The sequence below is a fragment of the Sphaeramia orbicularis genome, chromosome 21, assembly GCF_902148855.1.
Source record: "Sphaeramia orbicularis chromosome 21, fSphaOr1.1, whole genome shotgun sequence".
NCBI classification, from domain to species: domain Eukaryota; kingdom Metazoa; phylum Chordata; class Actinopteri; order Kurtiformes; family Apogonidae; genus Sphaeramia; species Sphaeramia orbicularis.
In genome coordinates this window covers 50345052-50369745 of record NC_043977.1, presented here as the reverse complement: position 1 = coordinate 50369745, position 24694 = coordinate 50345052, and the positions used below count along the sequence as shown (strand labels likewise).

The window sequence follows — 24694 nt, the reverse complement described above, 5'->3', positions numbered from 1 at the left end:
GCCAGTTCCTTCACACTGCGGGTTCAAGTTTGAGGCCGGGAGGACCTCCAGCAGAGGGGTTTTCCCCACCCTTCCTCCATGTCTTTTCTGTGCCAGACCCGTCACAACCGAGACCAAGTCTTCCCCAGGGGTTTGCAAGATGGAGCCGGCCGCGCTTCTGCGTACTCCAGGTCCTGCTCTGAAAAATCGATCTCACCTACTATTAATCGATTACGCAAAATTAAAACAAAATCGATCTAAGATTGATTAAATCAATTTTATTTTTTTACCCAGCCCCACTTAAGGTACACTTATACACTTATAGTAATGTGTTTTGATGGCTTATAACATAGAAATGGTTAACGATATCACTAAAGTGACTAGTGAGCACTGATAGGAAGTCGTATTTAGACTTTCATTTTAATTAGTTGAGCTATCCTCTAGTGAAAGTACCACCCACTTCTATTGGGAGATTGATCTCCTGCATCAAGACCACAGGACTCTATCATAGTAGTAGAACCTGACAACTTCACAAATTCAACTTGTTGTTGATTCTTGTTAGAACATGCCAGTGAGCTACAGGGACATTGGTCCTGTTTTTTCATATACAACTGTCACTTCAGACCAGGGTAGTGAGACCTGTAGAAATATTACTCTGTAAGGTAAGTGTATCGTAAAAACCCCTCAAAAGTTCTAAACAAACATTCTGCCCTCTCTGGACTTGGTTGACCATGGTGGTGTGAGCCTTCTTGGACCAGCTTCAAACTAGCCCTTTGTAGGTTCTTCTTGTAAAACTTCTTCATTGATGTATTTGCTGTGAGTAATGTGTTAATTTATATACATATGAATGTGTACAGATGGGTGTAAGTATAAACTATGTATCTAGACTGTGTAGGTATATAAATGAAAGGAAATCGAGAGCCATATGAGGGAGGAGGGTGTACGTTGATACATTTATATATGTTCCTTCTGTAAAATGCGCCTTATCTCACTGTAACGAACTGTAGATGTTTGCTAAACACCATAAACATCCTGTAAGAGCTTCTGTTAATAAAAACAAATCTTTATTTAAAGGTCCCGTATTATGCAAATCTGACTTTGTGACAGTTTTCTTATAGTAGTGTGTGTTGCAGTAGCCACATTATGAGGTTAGAATTTGAAAACTGTCTGTTTCCTCCCTGCCTTGCTACACCACAGTTTGTGAAAATGCCTGCTCAAACGGCCGAGTTTGAGTTGGCTCCGTTTATGACGACATAAGCGGATTTAACTCCTCCCCCTGACTGTGCCCCCACCCTCGCAAAGCGAGCCCCGCCCTGGCAAAGTACCTCTTGGACAACAAACATGGCGAAGGCGAGACACGCAAGTTGTGGTGTTGTTGGCTGCACACACCAACACGATAGTTTATTTTTGCTCCCCACTTCCGAGCCTCTCCGTAAAAAATGTCTGGATTCTATCTGTGATGGTCATGGACCAAACAACATTCCCAAACGCTTGTATGTGTGTCCCCGGCATTTCACGGACGAGTGTTTTTTAACATGGGCCCATACAGCTCCGGCTTAGCACAAAGACTCCGAATCCAGAAGGACGCAGTACCAACGCTTCGTGACCCAAGTACAAGTGTGGGAGATGTAAGTTCTTATCATTTTTTTCTATCTTTACTGCATAACCCTACATTACGGATAAGCTGGTGGGTGTTGATGTGTACGTCTAACGTTAGCATGGCAGCTAACATAGCTCGGTTACTGCTGCTAACGTTTGCGTCCCCGTTAACATGCAAGAGCTGATAATATCAAGAGACATTCAACAGAACTACTGTGAACACGGGCCTTTTGTGGTTGGCATCAGTATAGTTAGCATCAAGCTTGTTAGCAGCTGCCTGCATTAGTGGTGGCAGGCGTCTTTCCGTGTCAGGTCCATGAACCCAACACAACACCGCCGTTTTCCGTCGGGGCTCAATCACGCCTCAAGGCAAAGAAAGCCAGTGGAAAGACGTTCTGTCTGAGACGTGTATTGTAGACGAGAGAGCCATGGCTTCACAGTCAACATTAGCGCGTAGTACCGCTAGCGGAAGCCGCGTCCTCTCCCAGAGAGGGGAGGGGGAGTGGGCGTGAACAGATGCGTTCATTTGCGTACCCGGAAGCAGGCCCAGAAACAGCCTGTTCTTAGGAGGGCCGGTGAGAGAGACTTTTTCGACCGCTGAAACTCCGGAAAAAGGATGATTTTGGGGCGAACAAACTTAAATACTATGTTTTTGGGCTTCTGAGACCTATATGACGTGACTGAAAAATAGCATAATACGGGACCTTTAAAAAAAAAACAAACTTCTAAACAGTATGTTGCCAGAGAATAGAATAACAAGGCTCTGGTGTAATGTACTGTCCAACCACATGGAACAGGAAGAATAAGTGTTTACCATATCTGATTCTAACCCGCCACAGGGTGTTGTCATCAGTTTGTCGTCTGTCCGTCCATCCGTATGTGCAAAAACTTTGGCGTGGACTGAAGGCTGAGAGTTTTCAAGTGCGGGCATGTTATGTTTATAATTACAAAGATTATTGTATTTTTATTCCGGTAGAACAAATACATTTTATAATGTTCTACTCTGGCTCTAATGCAGGTGTCTCTCCCTGTCTCCACTCGCTACCACTAAATGAGCTCAAATCTCAGTACAAATGTAAATTTTGTTTTTTCCGTTAATATACTTTATTGTTGAGGAATTGTTCTGTTTATTTGTGAAAATGTTTATTTAATTTTATAACACTTGAGGACACTTTTTGTTGCAAGATAATGTCGGGAAGCTCCCTTTTAAATAAATTAGGTTAAACATGGGTTTACAGCAGAGATTTTATAATGTTTGCTGCAAATGTATAGGATCTACACATTTCCTGTCGGTCTCCTTGATGGAAAATGAGTATTGCCTGTCCTTAAAAATGATTTTGGTTGAACTCATCAGTAGAGTGCAGGGTTTTTCCACCATTTTACAATTTAAGTACCTATCTTACAGTTTTTGCACAGAACTTAAGCTGAAGCAAAAGTGTTTTGCTAATCTTTGGAAGCTTTTATTAGTTATTAGTTTTTGACAGTACCTAGCAGCAGATTGTTTTGCGTTTTGTTGAGGTAGTTTGAAGACTGTGATAATGTGATCGATCCAATATTAGTCAAAATAATAAAAGAACCTGAAGCACCTTAGACCTCCATAAACTGAGGGGAAAACCTTAGAATATCATAGAGTGTTAACTTTGAAATACTAGTTTATAATCACCTGCTATGTTTAGAGCTGTCAGAGTGATTCATTCTCGTCAAATTAACTATGATTTAAAGATTTTTCTTTTTCATTTGTGTGCTTCATCCCATAGAGTACATTTAAGCAACTAAGAAAATCCATTGGCATTGAGCACTGGAATACATAAAAACATTACATTTCTATTTGGCTTTTAGGCTTTTGCACAGCTGAGATATAACATAAATAGCTTAAATATATACAGAAATGACTGCTAATGGCAGGGACAATGGACCAGTCAAACCATGAATGGTGGAAATAGAGCTGAAACATGACATCTCTGTTAGCGAATTTTATTCAGTTTTCTGTGAAAGAACTGGAGTGAGTTCAGGTAATTGGGGCAAGTCTAGGGCTGCTCGATTATAGAAAAAAAAATAATCACGATTATTTTAGCAATAATTGAAATCCCGATAATTAAAAACGATTATTTGTTAACCTTAAAGTTGTTTATTTTTTTCTTGCAAAGCAATGTAAAATATACTCTTTAAACATAGATAAAGCTTTTAACCACTAAAACAAAGTATGTTCACTTTTGTATGAAACAAAAAAATCTTTGAATGCAAATAAGTATACTGTAAATTCAAGTGTTTCCTTTTGTAAAAAAATAGTGCACTGGAATTAAACTGCTATAGACTTGCCATAGAACTGTAGCAATAAAAAAAAAATCTCACGTAAAGTGCAAATTATAAATTCGAGTATGTTCAATGTAGTATGAAACAGTAAATTCAGTGGCGTGCCGTGAGGTTTCAGTTAAGGCCTTCTGTATACATCAGCCATCTAGAATACGTACGTTTGGGTTATACGGGTTAGGGTTAGGTTAATACGGGAGTTGCAGCATAAAGAGATTCGGAGACTGAAGATTGCATTGCGGACGAAGTTGTTTTTATGCGTTTTAGTTTTTCATAAGATTATGATAAAGGTGGTGGTGGTTAAACTTTAGATGGTTAAAAAGGTTTGTTGTGTTAGCGGTCGGTGCGGACACAACTACGAAACACTTTTTGCACGTGATGTGTAATTGCTCTTCGTCTTCTTCGTCAAACCCAAAGTGATTCCATATAATTGAATTCGACTTGCCTTTTTTGTTTACCAAGCACTTCTGTTGTGATTCTCCTGCCATTTTTCCAGACCGCCAGGTACAACTTTCCTCTTGGGGTGGACCTGCCGGCTAGCTGGCAGCAGTAGCTTAGAGGGGGGCGGGGCAGAGCAGCTCATTGGAGCTTGCGTGCGCGTGAATTAAACAACTCAAAACTAATAATCGTTTTTTCTCGATTACATAATTTTTGTAATCGTTGCGTGTAATAATCGAAATCGTAATTGAATTTCGATTAATTGCACAGCCCTAGGCAAGTCATTTATGTGATTGTCATTGTGACAGTGCAAGTTGTTTGTTCATAACACCTGTTTGCATTTTTGTTGCTGCAGTGTACACGGTCATACACTGACAGGACAAATATAACATTATAAACCCATGTATATAGTATAGTGTGATCAATACAACTGATGTAATAAGCTGCTGTATGCAAAACCTACTACAGTGGTTCCCACCCTTTTTTGGTTTGTGACCCAAATTTCTGGTGACCCCCAGACATTTAAAACAGAGACTTTTTTTTTTGCTAAAATTAATTTGTTTTTGATCATGTAATAGTTTACTGTTCTATGTTGCACATAAACATTACTTTTAGATGACATTTAGTCTATATAATGTATACTATTATGGACGGAGGCAGAAAAACCAGGTTGAGATTACTGCACGAAGTGAGAGTTTTATTTTCCTTGGTCAGGATATGTACAGTCAGTCCAGCTTGGATTTACACGGCTGACAGTTAATACTGAACAAACAATAACTCAAACTATGAATTATGAAAGAGCTGCAGCATCTGAAACCGACCACAATGAACATTTGAAAGATAAACAGTACCACAGTGCTTCAGTTTCAGCTTCAGAGTTTGTCATGTCTTTTATGTATTGTGATTGTCTCTCTCAACTCACCATATATATTTTTTTTATTAGTAAGTCGTTTTTTATTTTTATCAATTACTAGAAATTCCAGGTGACCCCATTTGAATTCCAGGTGACCCCACATGGGGTCCAGATCCCAAGGTTGAAAAACACTAATGTACAATAAGCTTTATAAAGTTATTTTTCATGATGGGAGTATTAGATGCCATGCCTGTCTATAAACAGAACTCAGCTCTTTGTGTGAAAAAGTCACCCATTTAGTTGACTCATGTCTGTGGCAATAAAAAGAGCTGAGTGTTTTAACAGCCACTCCCTAGTAGACAACAACTGGGAGCTCTATGACGTTTGGCAAAGGGAAATCTTTTTTTCCATTTAGTCCTCACCACCCAAAAGTGGACAATAAACAAAGAGTGTGAATGTACTCAGTAGTTGCACCTCATTGTAAGTGTTAGTCAGAAAACAGTTCTTGCTGTATGTGCTCTAGCTCACATGTCGGCACTTATAACCATTAAAATACCCAGTCATTTTGGTTCCTGCACACTGGTGTTCAGGGTGTGGGAATGCACCTCACCTCCAGTGGCACTTGAAGGATCATGGCCATAGAGATTGTCAGGTTGACAGGATCCAGGCCACTACCTACATTTACACATGTGCTACAGGACTTGGTTGAAACATAGATTTTCTGATTTAGATAGAGCTTAGTTATGAACGATCTGACATCGATTAACAAGATGTATGTGTGCTTTTTCCCATTGATACATAAAGCACTTATTGGTCATGTTAGATAACAAATACACACTACAACCAAATCATTACTTACTAAAGTAGTTGGTTACACCTACCAGCCACTCAATTAAGATTATTCAGTAAATGTCTTGTCCAAAGTAGTTATGGAAACATGCTTCTTTCCCCTGCTGTCTGTGTGTGTGTGTGTGTGTGTGTGTGTAGGCCTGCATCTGTTATTCCTTGGGTGGTTTTTCCAGAACAGAATTTCTAATGATTAGCTGTTAACAATATCCCATTCTTTTCTACGGGAACAGATTTATTTTATAAAAAAAAAAGAAAAAAATCTGACTACTTTATTATAGCATTGTTTTTTAATGTAAAAGGCCCCAAACAATTAATCAGTTTTACAGTTGACAGAATGTTACAACTAGCTGATCAGTTCTTAATGTACCAGGAAAGAGGGTCTCTCATATTTTACAGCATCATTTCTCAGTGAATCTCTTTTATATCCAAACTAAATTTCTGTCATCTGTGAAGTACCCCCTAAGCACATTGATATCACATTGAAGTTGTTATGAAATCAAAGCAGTTTGGGACAGTGAGAATCTGAATTATATAGATTGCCAGCAGTAACTAAACCCTAATGCATGTCAGGTTCAGAGGTGCACTATGAAACTACAGTGTAACAAAGGATGTGCAAAACTACAAGTTAAGAGGAAGGAAATTATGCAAAATAAATGCAGTCTCCATTAACTGAAGTCCTGTCCATTAACATTTTTTTCTTTTTTTCTTTTTTTTTTTTACTTTTGTGGGCATTTAAACCATTTTAGAGGTTGTGTCTTAGTAATGAATCTTCCGTTTTTGCAATGAACTAGCTCATTTGCTCTCAGGAGGACAGTCACCCCGCTGAAATAGTGCTGAATTAGAACCTGCATCCATGTAGGGCATTATAAATAGCTGTAAAGGAGGAGGAAAAAGATGGGTGATTTTGTCTTTTGGCCTAGTTAGCTGCATCTTTCTGACTCAACTCAGCATACTACAGAAATACAGGATGTATGGAAAAGGAAATAGAGGAAGTATGGAAATGAGGAATAAAAGTGAATGACTGAAACTTCACCATATATTTGTGTGATCAACATAGTTGTTTTTATTTTTATTAAGTTAGCTACAGGTTTGTTAATGATTAAGATCTTTTTGTTCAAACACTGGAGGCTGAAGCTTTTGGCCTGATTTGTATGGGTTTCTTTTTTCTCATTTTATGAGTGTATTGTTTATGATTACAAGTACTTTATCCAGTCAGTTTGATTGCAGGTGTTGGGTTAAACTGGCAGGTTACAAAATGTTAATTCACACCTTTAATCCAGTCAGAATCCAGAATTATGTTTCATAATGCATGTTACTAAGATGCAACAAAACCCAACAACATTTGCAGGATAAAAATGTGCCTTGTTACCACAGTACCTGTCTTTCATTATTCTTATGCCTTTTAGTAAAAACAGTGTCTCATTGCGTTGTGGAAAAAAAACTTTTTTTTGACTTATTTAGCTAGGATAGATAAATCCTGGGTGTTCTGTGATTTGTAAGGGTACACATGACATTCACCCAGTAAAACAGACAAGCTTATGTAAATGATCAAAGCATTCAGTCCTCTGTGTTTTAAGAGGACATTGAAGGGATGCTGCACTGTTAATAGTGTATAAGAAACAGAAATGTAAATTGGCTATTTACGAATGCTTACCTTTCACACTTTCCTCACTCAAAGCTGCAGTGCTTGGTAGTTTTTAGCATCACCGGACAAAAATTCCATAATTACCTTCAGAATATTGTAATTCATGTGGTCTGATAGAATGTGAAACATTTGCTCTTTACTTGTGTTTCCAGACCATCTACCATCAAGATCTCCCATAACGAGTTTGGCTAATTACAGGTGTGACTGATGGCTGTGATTATTGATGGATGAATAGATCATTAGACATAACTGGAACGGCTCTCTACTGTTTTAGCCTGGAAAAATTGGCTTTACTTTTCCATAACAACATGAAACTGTGTCAGGACATCAGTTTTCACATGTAGTCTTTTTGTTTGGGCCAGTAGAGGAGAGTAGGGCTAGGTGTAAAAATTGATTTGATTGATTTTAGATTGATTTTATTTAAATTTTGCATAATCAATTAATAGTCAATGAGACTGATTTTTCACTCAGACCTGCAGTGCGGAGGAACTGGCCGGCAGAGGCTCTCCAAGGCAGGTTGTGGAAGCTGGTCGTTCTAGGAATATTAACTTGGATCCACACTCAGTCATAGGTGATACTATCACCCTGAGTGTGAAGTTCGAGGAACAGTAAAGCGACAATCACGGCCTGCCCCCCCCCCCAGCTCCAACAGAGCGTTTCCAATGACTTTCTTGTAGCAAGGGCCCAACATGGTTTTGTTTCAGGGGGGCCAAAATTGGTAGCGGCGCCCCAGGGTGATAGTAATGCATCATAATGCTAGAAACCACCAGCCATAAAACAGTGTAAAGATGAAGAAGAAGTTCGTTCTGAGCCACTGTAGAAACATGGCAATGTTTCTGTCCTGTTCATTATTTAAGAGCAGGTTCAGCTATTTACTGCTGAAATGTCATATTTATTTCCCTTCTAATGTCAATATTGATACCAGTATTGATGTGTTGCATGGCTGCAGTAGTCAAGTACAGCTCAAAATTGCACTTTGGTATCAATAAATTAATCTGAATCAATCAATACTGAATTGAATCAATATTGGATTGGATTGAATTGAATCGAATCAAATCGTGAGTAACCTTATGAATTGAAATCAAATGGATTAAGGAAATTGGCCATGATACCCAGCCCTAGAAGAGAGCTGCAAAAGGAAGGGGTGTATTTTGGTGTCAGACCTGATAATGACTCCTGGAGCTTTAACATGTTGCTCTACATTAATTGAAGGTGTTAATTGTAGTCATGACCAGTATTCAGGACTGTTTCCTGCTGCATATACTCAACAAAAAAAGTTACATAATTTGTCCACACAGTGGTTTTGAAATCATGCTCTTTGGGTTTCGACACACTTTGTCCTCTTAATGATTAACTCAGATCTGTGGGGTCGCACAGGGTCTCACCAGAGGTGTTGTTAGGATCTTAATATTGGGAGTTTATCCCAGCTACAAACTAATTACATTTTTATGTGGCAATTTAACCTTTATCAAGAGATTCTTTTGGGGCAATTTGTTGATCTAATGCTTATTCAGTTCATTTTGATGTGTTTTTCTTTAAACATGCTTTCTGTTTTCATATTGCACATTGTTCTTTTTTTTTCCACCAGAAGAGGAAATATCAAGTTGTGTGAAGTAGATCTGCAGAGCAAACATGATTTTACTATAACCCCTCTAATATTTAAAAAATACACAGCATTATGTATGTTTTCACATTACATGCAAGGAAAAGTGAAAATAGGCTCACAGATGAATTACATGCAATGTCTTGTTATCCTTGAACTTGTTTGAGTGATTACACTTTGTGTCTATTAAATACTAATTCAAATGGAATGTGTGTTTTAAATATAACAAAAAAATGTTTGTAGAGCATTAAAATGTGTGACAAAAAAGTTACTGTATAGACATAGTATGTTACTGGAACCAAATCTACAAGGTGAGTAACTTAATATTAATATTGATTAAAACTACTTATACTAATATTCTTAGTACAACCATAAATGACACCAGAATGTGGTCGAACATTTTCAGAATGAGAAGGTTAAAGCTATGATGAATAAATATTTTTTTAAAAAAAACAGACTGGGGGATGTCCTCTTGATTAGTGAGTAAAAGTAGAACCCATTTCTGCTCATAATGTTGACCAGTCAGGCTGAAAAAGGACTGACAAGTGATGTCTTGTTAGTGTGTTAATTTGGCATTTGAATCTCGGCTGTATTTTTTGACAGTTTTGGTTGAATTAAAATGATATGTGTCAAGTGTAGTGCGCTGAATTTGTAGCACTAAACAAGGGTCTCTGGATATTTCCACCCAGTAATCTAGAAAGTATCACTGAGTTGTCCTGTTATGACTGTCTTCATGTCTTGACACTTGTGACACTTTGGCGTACTGGAATATGGCGTTGGGAACTCCACCCATCTGACACCTGAATCATGAACACTTGTGAGGAGCTGATGTTGTATATGTGCAGCCTTAGTGACTAATGTCAGCTATTTGACTAAAAGCTCTTGACCTCTGAGCCCGTTGTTGGATGAAGTAAGTGAGTACTAGTGCTGTCTCCTCCTCACAGCAAAGTGGTCTGGTTAATGGAGGTTTTCAAGAGCTGGACTCATGCTGCTGGAGGCCAGAATACTGACGTCATGTTACAATCCTGACACTGCAACTTTGTCTCCCCCTGACTTGGAAGGTGGCACAAAACGCCATCCCTGCTCCTCTATGCTTCAGTGAAGATGCACCAGCACAGACACTTGATTTTAAATCTGTTTTTTATTCTTTAGATGCCCAATTAAGAATTCAGAAGATGATGAGCAGATATTGACTCTGTGGAAATGGAGTTGATACAGTCTGCAATCATTGGACACTCTCTTTTCTGTTTTTTTTTTTTTTTTTTTTTTCAACCTACCTTTGATTTAGTTTTACTGGGTTCCCAATTATACCAGTGTCCTTGAATGCACTTTCACATATTCAAAGGTAAAATTTATACTGCAGGGTAAAAAGCCACTCTGACGAACTGATGCAGGAATAAGCCTTCTGTTCTAAAATCTGAGTTTGCCATCACCCGTTTCTCAATTTCAGAAGCATCTTGATGCAGATTAAAACACATGGTTATTGCTTAAATTTAAGTAGTATCTTGCACCCAAATAAAATATCTATATAAATTAACTTAGTAAACCAGAAGAATCATGGAGCTATAACAGTTTGAAGTGCTGTAATTTGTTTTTTTATTCATTTTAATGTTCATTTTATCAGCCAAGACATTAAGGATGATTTCCTTAATGTCTTACCATACTAACTGTCAGAAAGTAACTGTAGAGTTGAGGAGGAAAAGGAGGGAGAAGAAACAGATAAAACAAAAGCAGCTAATTCAACAGGTATTGAGATATTTGCCCGAGTGATTAGAAATGACCCCATGTAGATCCCACTGGTTCCTCCAATTTTGTGGGAAAGAATAGTGTTAAGCAACTAGTAATAATGAGCATATTAGTTAAAGTTAATGACTTTTTATGTGTAGCATAATGTCTTAATTTTATGTAATGTAATGTAAATTTATAATACTAAAATTTGTCTTCTATGAGAAGAAAAGGGTTAAGAAGACAACGGTAATGTGCAGTAATGATGTTCATTCTTCTCCTGATCATCAGATGATGCTGTATCTGTCATTTCAAATGAAAAGCATTTTTGGTGTTCTCAAGATACAGTATTTTAACATTCTGAAACAATGGTGGCAACAGTTTTGCACTGGCCCTTGAACTAAGCAGATACTAAGTCTAGTGTGTACTCGACTGACATTCATGTCCATAAGGATCAACTTTCTTTTTTTATTGATTATTTGGTAAATGGTAGATAAATCTGTGGGATTACCAAACTCAAATGCTATATATTTGGTTGGTAAGAGATAGGTTTGGGGTGGTATGGTGGAGTACACTGTGAAGTGACAGAAATGTGTTTACCAGCTAGAGATTGGTCGACATCAGTTGAACAACAGTATCTTGCACATTGTGACCTGATGACACCCAGATGGAGGGGCAAGTCATTTGGACAGAAGGACTGTGTAGTGTATTAAAACTATGGGCATTCTCATATTGAACCTTAAAGCTTCCAGTTGGAAAGAACTTTAATTTGACATTTGTAAGTTTAAAGTCTTTTGATTTAACAAGAATTGTCTCTTGTTTTTTGGGGAGCTGCAACTAAATAATCCAACAGTGAAGTGCATTTTTATTTTTATGCTTAGATATACAGGACAACTATCCTGTATATATCACATATTTGTTTGTTGCTGTAATAAAACTCATTCACCTTTTAAAATAGATTTTTTCTTGTACATGTTCTGCCATGCAGTGTTAGGCAAGTCATGACTAAAAGTCCTAAGTGTGTATACATGACTGCAGGCTTGAGTTAGAGTAACAGCCTCTTGTCTTGGTGTGTTTTCCTGTTGCTCGGTCATGGTGACTGACACTGGGGAAATGCATTAGTGCAACGGTAGGAGGGAGAGCTGTGACCCCGCCTAGAGGCAAACCAGCTGCAACCGCAACAGTGACTACCACAAAGTTAGGGGAAGGAAATGCTTACACACACACTGTAACGCACACACAGAACAGTACACACTCTGAGAGAGGTCCTTTTAAGGAAAAGGCCCTGCTGTTGCCCAAGCACTAAGTGGAGCAAAGGCAGTGCCCTCAAATACAGAAATATAAGCGCATGCACACATTTCTACACTACTGTTGTGACTGCTTGCTAACATTGGGCTTGAAACACTCACAAGACTGCAAACTCAAATAGTCTGCTCAGTGTGTTCAGAGTTTAAACCATAGGCTACTTAATACTAATATTATGTTTATACACTGCTGCAGCTGTGGTAACCCAGACTACTCGGACATCCTGCTTTGGAAAGACTTATCTTTTTGTCTATGTCGCTGAGTATGCGTCTGTTTATTTTATTATTCAGAACCGTAACCTCTAAGTTGGTATTTTTCCTTCCAGCTCAATTGCAAAAATGCAAAGTTGAAACACCAAAAATGAGAAAGGCATGTTCTAACTACTTGGGAGAAGTGGAAAACTTGATTATATTGATTAAAAGGTAAATGCAGTTAAGTGCAATGGAAATAGATTAAGTGAATAATTACATTTGTGCGTGTGTTAATATAGGAAACAAACATAAATTCAATTATAGTTGGCACTGACAACAACAAGCCACCATGAAGAACTGCAGATACAAGTCATTCAAAGGCTTTGTCAAAATGTGAATTCTGAGAAGTAAGTAGAAGATTTTGAAATGTTAGATCATTTAGACCAAATGCCTTTTTCTACCTGTGCTGTTGACGCAGGAGTTGATAGATTTATGTGTATTTTATGAAACACTACATCTGACTGTCACACTGTGATGATATTTACCTATTGGAAGTGCATAGAAATGTTGCAATATTTTCTTTTCTAAAAATAAAATTATGGTTCATTTGGATAGAAACCCAACGTTTGTCTGCATTTATGTCCCACTACATGTCAAAACTTCCTGTCCCAAAAAAAAAAAAAAAAACTGTCAAGGAACTAGACTTTTGTTCACATGCAAATTCAGCGTTTATAGAGGTGTGGATGTGTACTGCTTTTTCTCAGCTAAGTTTGTCACTGCTTCACTTCCCTTTTGCTATTTTCTCTCACCGTTTCTATTTTTTCAGTTTATTTTCTGTTTCTTCCTTCTCAGGCTGAAGCCAGGCTGGCAGCAAAGAGGGCGGCCAGGGCAGAGGCCAGAGAGATCCGCATGAAGGAGCTGGAGAGACAACAGAAAGAGGTACAAGTCCGCATTTAGGTTTACCCATGATACAGGAGGCACCTCAGGGCACGGACCAGGCCTGTGGAGTACCTTAGTATATGTAAACAGATCTAAATCTCAGTAGGCGCTGGTGGATGACACAATCAGCTTTGCCACTGTAGGAAATCAGAATTAATAATGCATTACCCTAAATAACAGAGAATTTCAGCAGTCTGGTGGATTCTGTGTTTGGACCCCAGGCATTTCCTGCCAACACGGCATTATGACCAAGGCTTTGATCCTGTGGGTCAAAGGTCATAGGTATAAACAGAGTGCACTGCTGGAGATTTCCCTGTTTACAGAAGACTACATAAGTAAAAATGAATGCATGAAGACTCATTCAGGATTTTAAAAGAAAAAAAAAATCATGATTCCAGCTTTTTAAGTGTGATTACTTGGTTTCTTTCTTCCTTAATGACAGTAATCTGAATTGTGTGTTGTGGACCAGGCAAGATATTCAAAGTCAAACACCAACTGACGTTTTTCCACATTTTCTAACAATAGACCACATCATTAATCAGTTTAATCAAGAAAATAACTGACAGATTAATCAACAGCAGAAAAACAAATTAGTGATAGCCACACTTGTATAGAGAAATACCATTTCGTTTGCATAATTGCCTAAGTGATTTTTTTTTAGGTTATAAACAATGACGCAAAATGAAGCAGCAGTGTTAGGAGAGTAACGTTATGTAGATATCACAATTTGACCAAAAATATAATTTAGGCAATTATGCAGTGAGGTTAACAATTTCCATCAACAGTAAACTGCACTTGGAAAACATCTGGACATTTCTTAATAATGTTAATTTGGTTTTCCTGAAATGGTGTTTTGTAGGGGTGTAATGGTACAGAAAAATTTCGGTTCAGTACGTTTTCAGTACAGGGGTCTTTGGTTTGATATGTTTTAGGTACAGTGAAGGGGGGTAGGTATTGGGGGATGTACTCCGTAACTGCTGAAAACCAAAAGTGTAACTTAACTTCGAACGTCCGACCCGGATTCTGTGCCTCTATTATACTCTCTGTTGTCATGTTTAACCCCCCTTATTGGTGCCCCAGCCTCAGAATAAAGTGTTTTTTTGCAGCAGCACTGAGAATTTAGCAGCGGCGTCACTGCAGTATGTATACAGGGGAAACCCTGCACATGGGTTCTGCTTGCGGCCACCCTGCTTCTCGAGTGCTTGCGTTCTTCACATAGGCTACATGTATTCATTCGGTACACCTCCATATTGTATCAAAGGCCCCAAAACGGAACGGTTCAGTACGAACAAGTGCACCGTTACACCCCTAGTGTTTTGTTGTAGGCACTTCCTGATCAGTGGAGACATACCTAAGTGACCACTAACGTGGCTACTTTTACAGCCCGGCCTCCCACTGTTTGGTTTAGCACAGTCTGGCACAGCACCGAGCTCAAAGAGGCTCACTAATGACTCTTGGAAGAAGGCTTTAATGATGTCCACTTAATCTCATGCTGAATTGGGAAATTCTTCCAACATTTAGATGGAAACAGGTCAAGGTCAGAATGTGTGACTTGAAGCCTTCTTGTAAGGGCTGAGGTAGTGAAGACTTGGGTACTATATTCTCTCATGCTTATTTTATTAATTATTGGCAAAAATTTCAAATAAAATCTGTGCAACCAAAATATAAGGTCTGTTGAAGCAGCTTCATTCTGAATATACAGTAGCTTTGATATTTCTAGGTCTGTAAGTAGAGGTGATCACAGTCAGAAGAATGCGTTTGTTTGTGTGTTTGGACTGCAGGTCAGGAGTGTGTTGTTGGGGTTTTTCAGTCTCTGATTCAGTACCTTTGATCTGAACAGTGGGGAGTCATGATTTTCCAAGCCCACTATTCTTAGCTCACAGTAATCCCATTTATACACAAACAGACTTGTACCTCTCACCTGTTGATACTACACTCATAAAGACTATCTAATGTCCAGGTGCAGAGATGGTTGGAAAATTATGTTGTACCTGGAAACTAAGCCTTCTCCAAATGTGGTCAGGCCAGACTTTGCCACCTACAGTGTTATCCACACCTAGAACAATAACTGTAACTATAACAAACATCCACACAGAAGATGGATAGTGCTGTGTGCGTGTTGATGCTCTGAAATGAATACTGATCACCTGTTATATGATATAAACTGGTGCAAACTTCAAGTTGATGTGATCTTCTTGTATTTTCTCTCACAGTATATAAAAGGGGAAAAGTGGAAGTATTTATGCGCTTTCCCTCAAAGGAAAATAAGTGTCATACAATATTTCATTGCCAGATTTTACTGGTTATGTCAAAAGGTCAAGTCTCCCATACAACGTACCTCCATTTATCTTAAAGTGGCCACAAAAATTCTTCACATAGGCCACTGGAATCCACATCATGGTGGGAAAATGACACACTACTGTACCCTTACTGCCACTGGAGACATTTACTAATAAGAAAGTCATTATAGTTGTTTGAACTCCACTGGAGCTGCAGTAACTTTATTGTTAAAGGTGTGAATGTCTCTTCTCTGGAGTGCATTATTGTCAAGCCTGGAAAATAAAATAAAAGCAGTGCCATGTTACAAAGTGAAAACATGATCCTTAGAAAAAGATATTTTCATGCTAGTTAGTGTATGATATGTTTTATGTGATAGAGCGATAACTTATATTATCAGAACGGGGAACTGTATAGTTAAATAGAGAAATGTGGCTCATTTACACAATTTTATTATGTTTTCTTTTATGCTTTATACATTGGATAACACAGTGGTAGTGGGGGGATTTTAAAAAGCAGAAGGGTGTAGAGAATGGAGAATTAAAGGTTACTTTACTACTTATCTATCATGGATTTATTATTTGAACAGTTTTTTAAGATAAATTCATAGCGTATTTCATGCTCCATCACCTCTTCTTTGAACAAGCGGTTATAATGTCAAAGACTGACACTTTTATAAACTTTTATATCTCACATGGTGTCTGTGTTGAGTGGAGCCAATCACAACCATTTACCTGACATGGAGTATTTCAGATGTGGTTTGATGCAATGACAGGCTGCAATCTGTGACTGTGGCCAGTCCTGGCATTGGCGTTTGTCCATGACCATCCATGATCTGATTGACAAAAGGTCTGTCCAATTGCATCCAGAGACTGGCAAAACTAGAAATTGACCCTACTGTAATGAGCAGATTTGTCTCGAGTTTCTTCTAGCTTTTTTCAAATTAATTGTCATTCCACAAAAGAGTGTGTGACATGATCTTAAGACCCACTTAATTATATCCCCATGAAGGAGAATTGGTCCCTGTTGTGGCACAGTTTTACCTTTGCATTGCACAAGGATAATTATTATTCCAGCAGCAGACAAAATACAGGTAGAGAGCCCAAACAACAACTACATGTACTCTGCATACACATAGACTCCCATTGTATGCACTGGATTAAGCTACGTCTGGTCAGGGTTTGTGTGTGTGTGTGTGTGTGTGTGTGTGTGTGTGTGTGTGTGTGTGTGTGTGTGTGTGTGTGTGTGTGTGTCCCTTTTAAACCCTTTAGCCGAGTTCTAAAGTAGCTTAGCAGGTTGCGCTCCTTGGTCACGCCTGCAGTGAGACAGTAGATGTTGTCTTGGCGTTGTTGACATGAGCGATGGGTCTCTGCGCACACAGCCACCTCCATGTCATCGACTTGTGGATTTTGTCTCTCACACTAAAGAGTGGAATTAACATCCAACTGGCTGTATAGCACCAAAAATTGTTCAGTTTCGTCCTGAACTTGTGTCTGGGCACTCGGTCCTGCCTCCATGACCAGTTTGGGTCTTACCTGTTGACTGTCGGAGGATGCACCTGGCCCGCTGAAGACAGCAGGACGGCTGGGCGGCGGCTTGCGGGGAGGGGGCTGAGGGCAGCCCTCACTGGGCGCCCGTTAACCCCTCCAATCAAAAAGGGGACCTTGGTGAGTGGAACAAAAAGACTGCAAACACATAAGCAGATTGTGTAACGCAGTCGATGAATGGGCTTATGACGGAGCCTGGCTCACTTACTAAGTGGCTGTCGAGACATGTAATGAGAGATGAGTGAGCAGACAAGATCCCTGTGGTCAGTTTTCAGTCTGTTACCTATTATATTGTTGTTCTTATATTGTTTTTGAGATGTTAAGCTCTATGGACAGATCCTAACGCCTTTCTTATAATTTTAAGTGGAAAAACACAAAAGCATTTTAATTCATTGTGTTAGTATCGATATTCATCACAACTTGTAATTTGATGCCAGTTTAAAGAGCATCTTGTTGATAACTGGTGAAACTTTAGAATATTATCATTTTTATATTATCTGTGATGACAGATAGGCACAGTTATTTAAACACAGGAAAACAAGAAAAAATTACTGAACTTAACCATTTAAACAACATTAATGGCCATTCCATTTGAGATTTTTGAAGTTAAGAGATGCATTTCATTGACCCTTAGTTATGGTGGTGCCTGTTTGGTGGCAATTTCTAGATCTACAACAGATAGGCTAACACCTTTTAATTGACAACTATATTGTTTAAATGGAAAACTTTCCTAATTCCAGCCTTTTAAATGTGAATACGTTTGTGGTTTCTTTCCACCTCTGTGACAATAAATTCAAAATGTTTAGGCTGTGGCCAAACAAGAAATTTGAAAACACACTTTTCTTCATTTTCTGTCATTTTACAGACCAAACAAATCATCAGTTAGCTGAGGTAATAATCAAATGACTTGCCAATAATGCAGGCTGACTTTACTAGGTACTAAATTATAGTTGGCACGGATTTTTCTTGTGTGTGAATTTATTTATCTGAGGTTGAGTGCTAAAACAGTAACAATAACTCTAGCAACTTCATTATATATTGTGATAAATATTATTACTGCAATATTTATATATTTTTTTGTTTGTTTGTTTGTTTGTGAATATTGTCAGGTAAAACACAATGATTTTGTTGTTTTTCATGTTTCTGTATTTTCATGTTGAAAAGATTATAATAATTTTTAATGTTCTACAGTTGTGGCCTAAAGTTTTGGCAGTGACACAAATTAACTCTATGTATACATGTCACTTATTTGCCAGAAAAAGCCTTTGAATCTTATTGTTATTCAGTCTATCTCAGAAACGTGTGGAAAAATAATAAATAATAAGAACTGAAGCAGCAAAGTTTGAAATACTTGGCTGCTTAGAAAGTGTTTGTGATGATAAAGAATAGTGGAAATTCACCAACAACTTCCTGGTTCATTCAAATTTAAGAAAAAAAAAATTGTCCCTGAAGTTACTGATTAGACATTTATCCTGAATAGTATCTATCAACCAAAAAAATGATCATTATTTACTGCCACAGATTCAAGTTGCAGAGTGTCTTGTTTTTTAATCTACTGATTGGGGATAATTTATGCTGAAAATTAAATGAAGTTGGTTCACAGTTGTGTCATGTTCTGTCAAATAAGTCAAGATGTCACCTTCATAAAAGTGAGGATGACTTTGTTTGCATGACAGAGCAAATTGTCCATTTCATCCAGGGCTGTGCAGTAAAATGTTCTTGATGTAGGATATGACCTTTCTGCCTTGTAAATGTATAAATCAAGAGCAGTCTCCCATGAGGCTGCTGATTATCCTAAAGTGCTGTTTGGTACTGAAGCGCTGCAGTGGACACAGAGGTCAGATGGTGAGGCAATGCTGAAAAGCCAGAATTACACAGCAGCCAATCCATATACTGGGCAAGCGTACAGGGTAGACACTGATTGTAAATCTGGATTAAAGGACTGGATGGAATGTGGAGCGTTTTTGTTTTTTGTCTGTGGGAGGATTTTCCATCATTGAAGTGTGTATGAAAACTGGTCAGGAACAAAGTGATTGGATGATATAACAGATTTAATGCCCTTTAGTTCATGTGAATTTCCTTAGACATTAATGTGTACTTGTGATGTTGTAAAAAAAAAAAAAGTAATAATTTGATCGAAAGTCAGTAGAAAGTAGGTTATTGGATTGATAGATTTATTGAGAATCTGGAGATCTGTTACTGACTGTAATTTGTGTACTTCGACAAATGTTTCATACAGATGCCCTGAAATGATAGCATCTCACCAGTTACATGCAACACCTTCGCACTGACATACTGCGATAACGACATGTTCACACTATGTCAGATGGCGAGGAAGGACTGGACAGATTCCCATGTTTACAATCAGTCAGCACTGACACCAGTTATTTGTCAGATCTCTTTCTGGTTCGTAGAATGTGTTTTTTAAATTTTGACAAGAGTCCAATTTTGACATCACTAAACTCTAATGGAATGACAAAAAATGTGGCCTACTGTTAAACAAGCAAATTCATACATTTTAGTGCCAAGTTGGATGTACTGGAGCCTGATTTTTCCAGTAATAATTATAATTTGGATTCTTTGTCTCTGTAAAACAGAATTCTTGAGAGAAAATGCAATGAACAGCAGCATAGGATTAACATGTTATGTGTTGACATAAAACATCATAAGATGTATGATGCTTTTTCTCTATGTGTGGACCTCTCATCCAAATGTAGATGGTATTTTAGGTCATTAGAATGAGATTTTTTTTTTAAATTATCTTCCAAAATGAGGGTTTTTAAATGTGGACAGAAAAAGAAGTGTCCAGTCAACATTGGTTTCCAATTCATGAATGTGTATTGTTGCTTTGTGTAATGAACATACACATGTGCAGATGTTATTCAGAGAAATTCATCAAAAATGTTCATACAATTTTAAAATAAATACAGAATTCAAAGTTTTAAACTAATCTTAACTAGTCTCAAAATGGGAAAAAGATTTGTTTTAGAAACAGAATCCAGCTGAATCTTAATTGTAGGCAATACTCCATTTCTTTACACCGCTGCTGTGTGTGTCTATACCTGAAACAGTCACAACAATAGTGTATACAGTTTATAAAATGTGCATCTTTTGTAACATTTGGTTAGCTCTTGTAATGACAAGGGGACACTTAAGATTTTCTGGAGGATAGTGTGTGAGGGACACATCTGCAAGTCATACACACGTACCCATGTTGTCGTGGAATCTATGTAATTTGAGTTTTTATAACTTGCTATTGCTGCTCATGATAGATTAAAGCCTTAGTCTATATTGCATCCAGGATGATCTGCTTCAGTGTCTTCAGTTTAAAGTCCATCCAAGTCTTGCTGGTTTGAGAGTTTCTAGTCATATTTGCCTTCTTGTTTGTACAGAGATATTTTGTTAAACAAAGGTTGTGTAGACAGAACAGGAAAAATCTAAGGGATAAAATGTCTGTATTAGTGTGGACAGGGTATGGAACTATGTTGACAGCAGTGTACACCTGATTCAACAATAATAATCCAATAATATTCAGTAATGATTCCGTCTGTCCGAGATTTTTGTCGAAATGATTTCTCTGATTCTATTCACCCAATTTTTTTTTTCAAATTTGACACACATGGTCTTCATCACTAGGGGAGGTTCAGTGCATAGTTTGGTAGAAATTTATTTATTTATTTATTACAAATATTTGAAAATTTCAACTTTGCCTAAAATTTGTCCAGCCGATTTCTCAGACACTATTTACCCAATTATTATTATGTGCCTTTCTCTCAATTTTTGCCCCCCCCCCCCCCCACAATTTGAAAAAAAAATTCAAAATTCCAAAAATAATCCCTGGGTATGCAGGGTATCACTGAGCAGGAGGGGCAAAGGGCAAAGTGTTGCATGACCAGGCAGGGGTATTGGTGAAGTCTATTTACTTTTTCACTGATGCACATTGTTTGAAATGGATTCATACATCTAGAAAGACCCAAATGCATACATGGGACATGGGACATTTGACGTCCAGCTGGTTAGACCTCAGGGTAGATTTCTGCCGATGTCTGCCAGGAAATATGTCAAGTCATGAAAGTCATTCATGGATTCAATCTTTATTTTGAATCATTATGTATGTGGAGGTGAAAGCCTTCTTTTACTGCTCAATAACTTAATCATGATCATAATAAGATTAACAATGAGACAAATAATAAAAGGCAAATCACTAAAATAATAAAACATTAAAAATAACTCCTGTTAGATATAAAGCACCTAAAATGGATCAACTAAAACAAGACATGGTTTGAAAATGTCAAATGCCCAAAGGATAAAAATAGTGTGTTTAACATCAGATAACATGTAGCAGTAATGAAGCTGTACTGACAGATGAACACAGTCTGTTGAGTGTGAGGAGGTGTTGGTAAAGCTGAGTGTGAGTGGTGCTTTAGTCAAGAACCTGTGTCAACACCTGTGCAGGTGCACTGTGGCTGTGCACAGCCTTTGCCTCAGCTGCAACACTGTGCAGCTGTGGAAATGTTATTGTAAAATCTGAGAAAATACTCAATCTAATACTTAACAGTAAAACAATTAGATATTGAATATAATGTTAATTTGTTGATTAATATTTTATTTTTTCATTCCTTTGGATATTCTTGGATAACATGGCAAAGCTGGGCTTTTCGGGTCTATTGTCAAGTTTAAAACATTTATTAGGAAAGGAACCACTTACCATTACATTGAAGTAATTAAAATACTTAAATATAATAGGTTTCATATTACATGTTAAGAATAACCCTCCCAATACCCCCCATAAAGCATCTGTCAAATGGACAGTTTAGGAGAAACATTAATGTTTGAGGAAGTAATAAGTTGTATTTACGGTACATGTGGTCTGGGAGACTTCTTCTATTACCAGACTGTATTTCTTTTTACAGTGTTATCTGTTAACCTGAAAGAAGTTGTACATTTTTTACATATTGCATACATACTGTAGCATTCTACTGTATCACTGCTTGTCAAAAACCATTAGATGTACTATTTCTGTTTCATCATATAGATGGTAAGATTGCACATTGATCTACCCTAGAATGTTCACATGCATTTTGTGCAATGCTCTGACTATTTCATAGCATTAAATGTGTCTGGACAAGGACCAGATGATTTTCACAGGACTCAGATATGTAATCATGGGAACAGAGACCTGAAAGTCCGAGCTGCTGGTGTTGTACAGCTGACACCGGTCTGTTCATCCTATCCATGGGAAAGCACCTTGTCCCCCTGTCTCTTAGGTCTCCAGTCATGTCTTCAGTGAACTCGTGTGCTCTTGGGTCATTTACTGTTGGTCCTGCAGTGCAGCAGAGCTCTTTACATTCCTCGGTGCCTCATTAGCAGAGGAGGGTTTCTCTGCTTTCACTCTGTTGGATGTTAATTTCACACTTCTTTTTTGTAACGCTGATTTTTTTTTTTTTCCTGTTTTTTCATTTTCCTTTCCCTCTCACCGGTGTTGGTGTGTAGATCTTTCAGGTGCAGAAGGTAGGCCTCCTCTTCTTCATTTCCACTTCTATACTAGGTTTTTGCTTTTATTAATGCAAATGTAATATCTGTGTTGTGTTTGCTGAAGTTTTTCTGCCCTCATTTCCTTTCTGTACTTAGAAATATTATGGCTTGGACCCCAAATTAGATGACCGAGTGGACAGCAAATGGGGAGATATTGAACAATGGATGGTACAGTTTCAGTGTAGTGATAATACTAAAAATATACTCCTGTTACGTTTTACACTAACCAGTATGCATGTGCTTTCTCTAAAGGGTTTGTTTTTTTGTTTCAAACCTCCATTCATATTTTGGGCTTTCATCGTGGGAAGCTCTGTTGGATGCATTTGAATTCCAGATAATTCCTGTTAAGCCTTTTTAGAAAACAAGGGATTATAAAGAATCAAAGCTTGGCCATTAATGATAATCCACTTATTCAAAGGAGCAGGGTGCCTGGTTGGCTTTGTATCAGCATGACCATCTGCCCTGTCGGTGTGAGACTGCATGTGATTTACTGGGCTCTTTAACAGAAAAAAGAATTGTTCAGCGTGGGAGACTTGTCACTTGACTTACTACAGTGTGGCTCGGTTGTTTGTTTACCAGTGCTAACATACGCTAAAGTTTAAGACGACAAGAGATCAGCAGCTGTAAAAATCATAGTTGTGACCATGTGGTCAAAACTGTGCATGTGTGATGTGTGACTGAGCGGTGTGCTGACTCGATTACACGTTCACTGTGATGCTTTAATATACGCATGGTGAATCAGAGTCTCTGAACAGACCTGTTCTTCACATAAATCATGAGGAAAACTCATATCTGGAGTGGATCAGTAGTGACCAATGAGTGTGTTCAGTTGAACTAAGAAATGGATTATGTTTTTACACTAACACCCCTGAATCCAAACATCACTCTAATGACCCTGACAGTCCTCTCATCATCCATCTGTCTCATTGATCTTTGACATTCCTCCTCCTTCTCCTTCTCCTCCTTCCTCCCTCACACTCTCCATCCCCTCTCCTTCCCATCCTCACCCCTCCTTTCCGTCCCCTCATCCAGGAGGACAGTGAGAGATACTCACGCCCTTCACGGATTCACATGGTTTGTAGCCCTCCTTCTGTTTTCATCTCTTCATGTCTTTCCTCTGTGTTTGTATTGTTTAATACTTTAAATGACAGCAAAATGCAAATATACTACAGGGAGCAACTAAGGCTCTTAAAGGTTATTAGTTCAGCCTTTATTTTAAACAGTTTGTGTTGAGTTTGTTAAACCCACAAAGAAGAAAAAGAAGAAAGCTGGCATGTTGTGTTGTTTACAAGTTGGTGGCTGACCAGCTTGGTCTACCTCTAGAATTATGAAATGTCCCACTCATTGGCAAATGTTCATCATATTGTGACCATATCACTTTAACATTTTTTTAAAGATATATATTTTTTTATTTTTCTATTGTATTTGATACATATTGTCTTGTGCTGCTGTTACAATTGAATTTCGCCCTTGAGGGGTCAATAAAATGTATTTTGTATAGAATATTTCAAAACTGAAATTAATTAGCTCTTGTTTCTTTAGCTTTCTCTCAAAAACAGAAATCAGCCTTGAAACGTTAAAGGAATAATAATTTGACATTTATTGTGATAGTAATCAGTTGGGTTTTTTTTAAATTGTGGCATTTTTGCCGTTATTGCCCAGCCCTATGTTCCATAAATCTCAGATAAAAATATTGTGTTAATTGACCCATGTGTCTTTGCAGCAGGATACCTCGTGTCATACACCACTGGTCAGTGTCGATGTTAATGTAAATGTCATACACTGTGATGTTTCTCCAAATCCTAACCATTCATTTTGTTCTCTCACTCTCTTACACAGCTCTCAGATGACGATGAGCGGATGTCAGTGGGCAGCCGTGGCAGTGTCAGGGTCAGTATC

The 24694-nt window shown here is 38.0% G+C and overlaps 1 protein-coding gene across 13 annotated transcripts in view; it reads left to right on the top strand.

The window, feature by feature from the left end:
* The window catches only part of lrrfip1a (leucine rich repeat (in FLII) interacting protein 1a), a 65105-nt gene that overhangs the window by 16288 nt on the left and 24123 nt on the right, over positions 1-24694 (top strand). For 5 of the 13 annotated variants that reach the window (XM_030125257.1, XM_030125255.1, XM_030125254.1 and 2 more), the window contains exons 2-7: positions 13350-13436; positions 22754-22771; positions 22892-22963; positions 23828-23869; positions 24519-24545; positions 24635-24685. In XM_030125257.1, coding sequence (XP_029981117.1) covers positions 13350-13436; positions 22754-22771; positions 22892-22963; positions 23828-23869; positions 24519-24545; positions 24635-24685 — 297 coding nt within the window. Of the gene's footprint in view, positions 1-13349; positions 13437-16992; positions 17381-22753; positions 22772-22891; positions 22964-23827; positions 23870-24518; positions 24546-24634; positions 24686-24694 lie in introns of those variants that run through there. The other 8 variants (XM_030125248.1, XM_030125247.1, XM_030125246.1 and 5 more) reach the window with 8 other exon arrangements.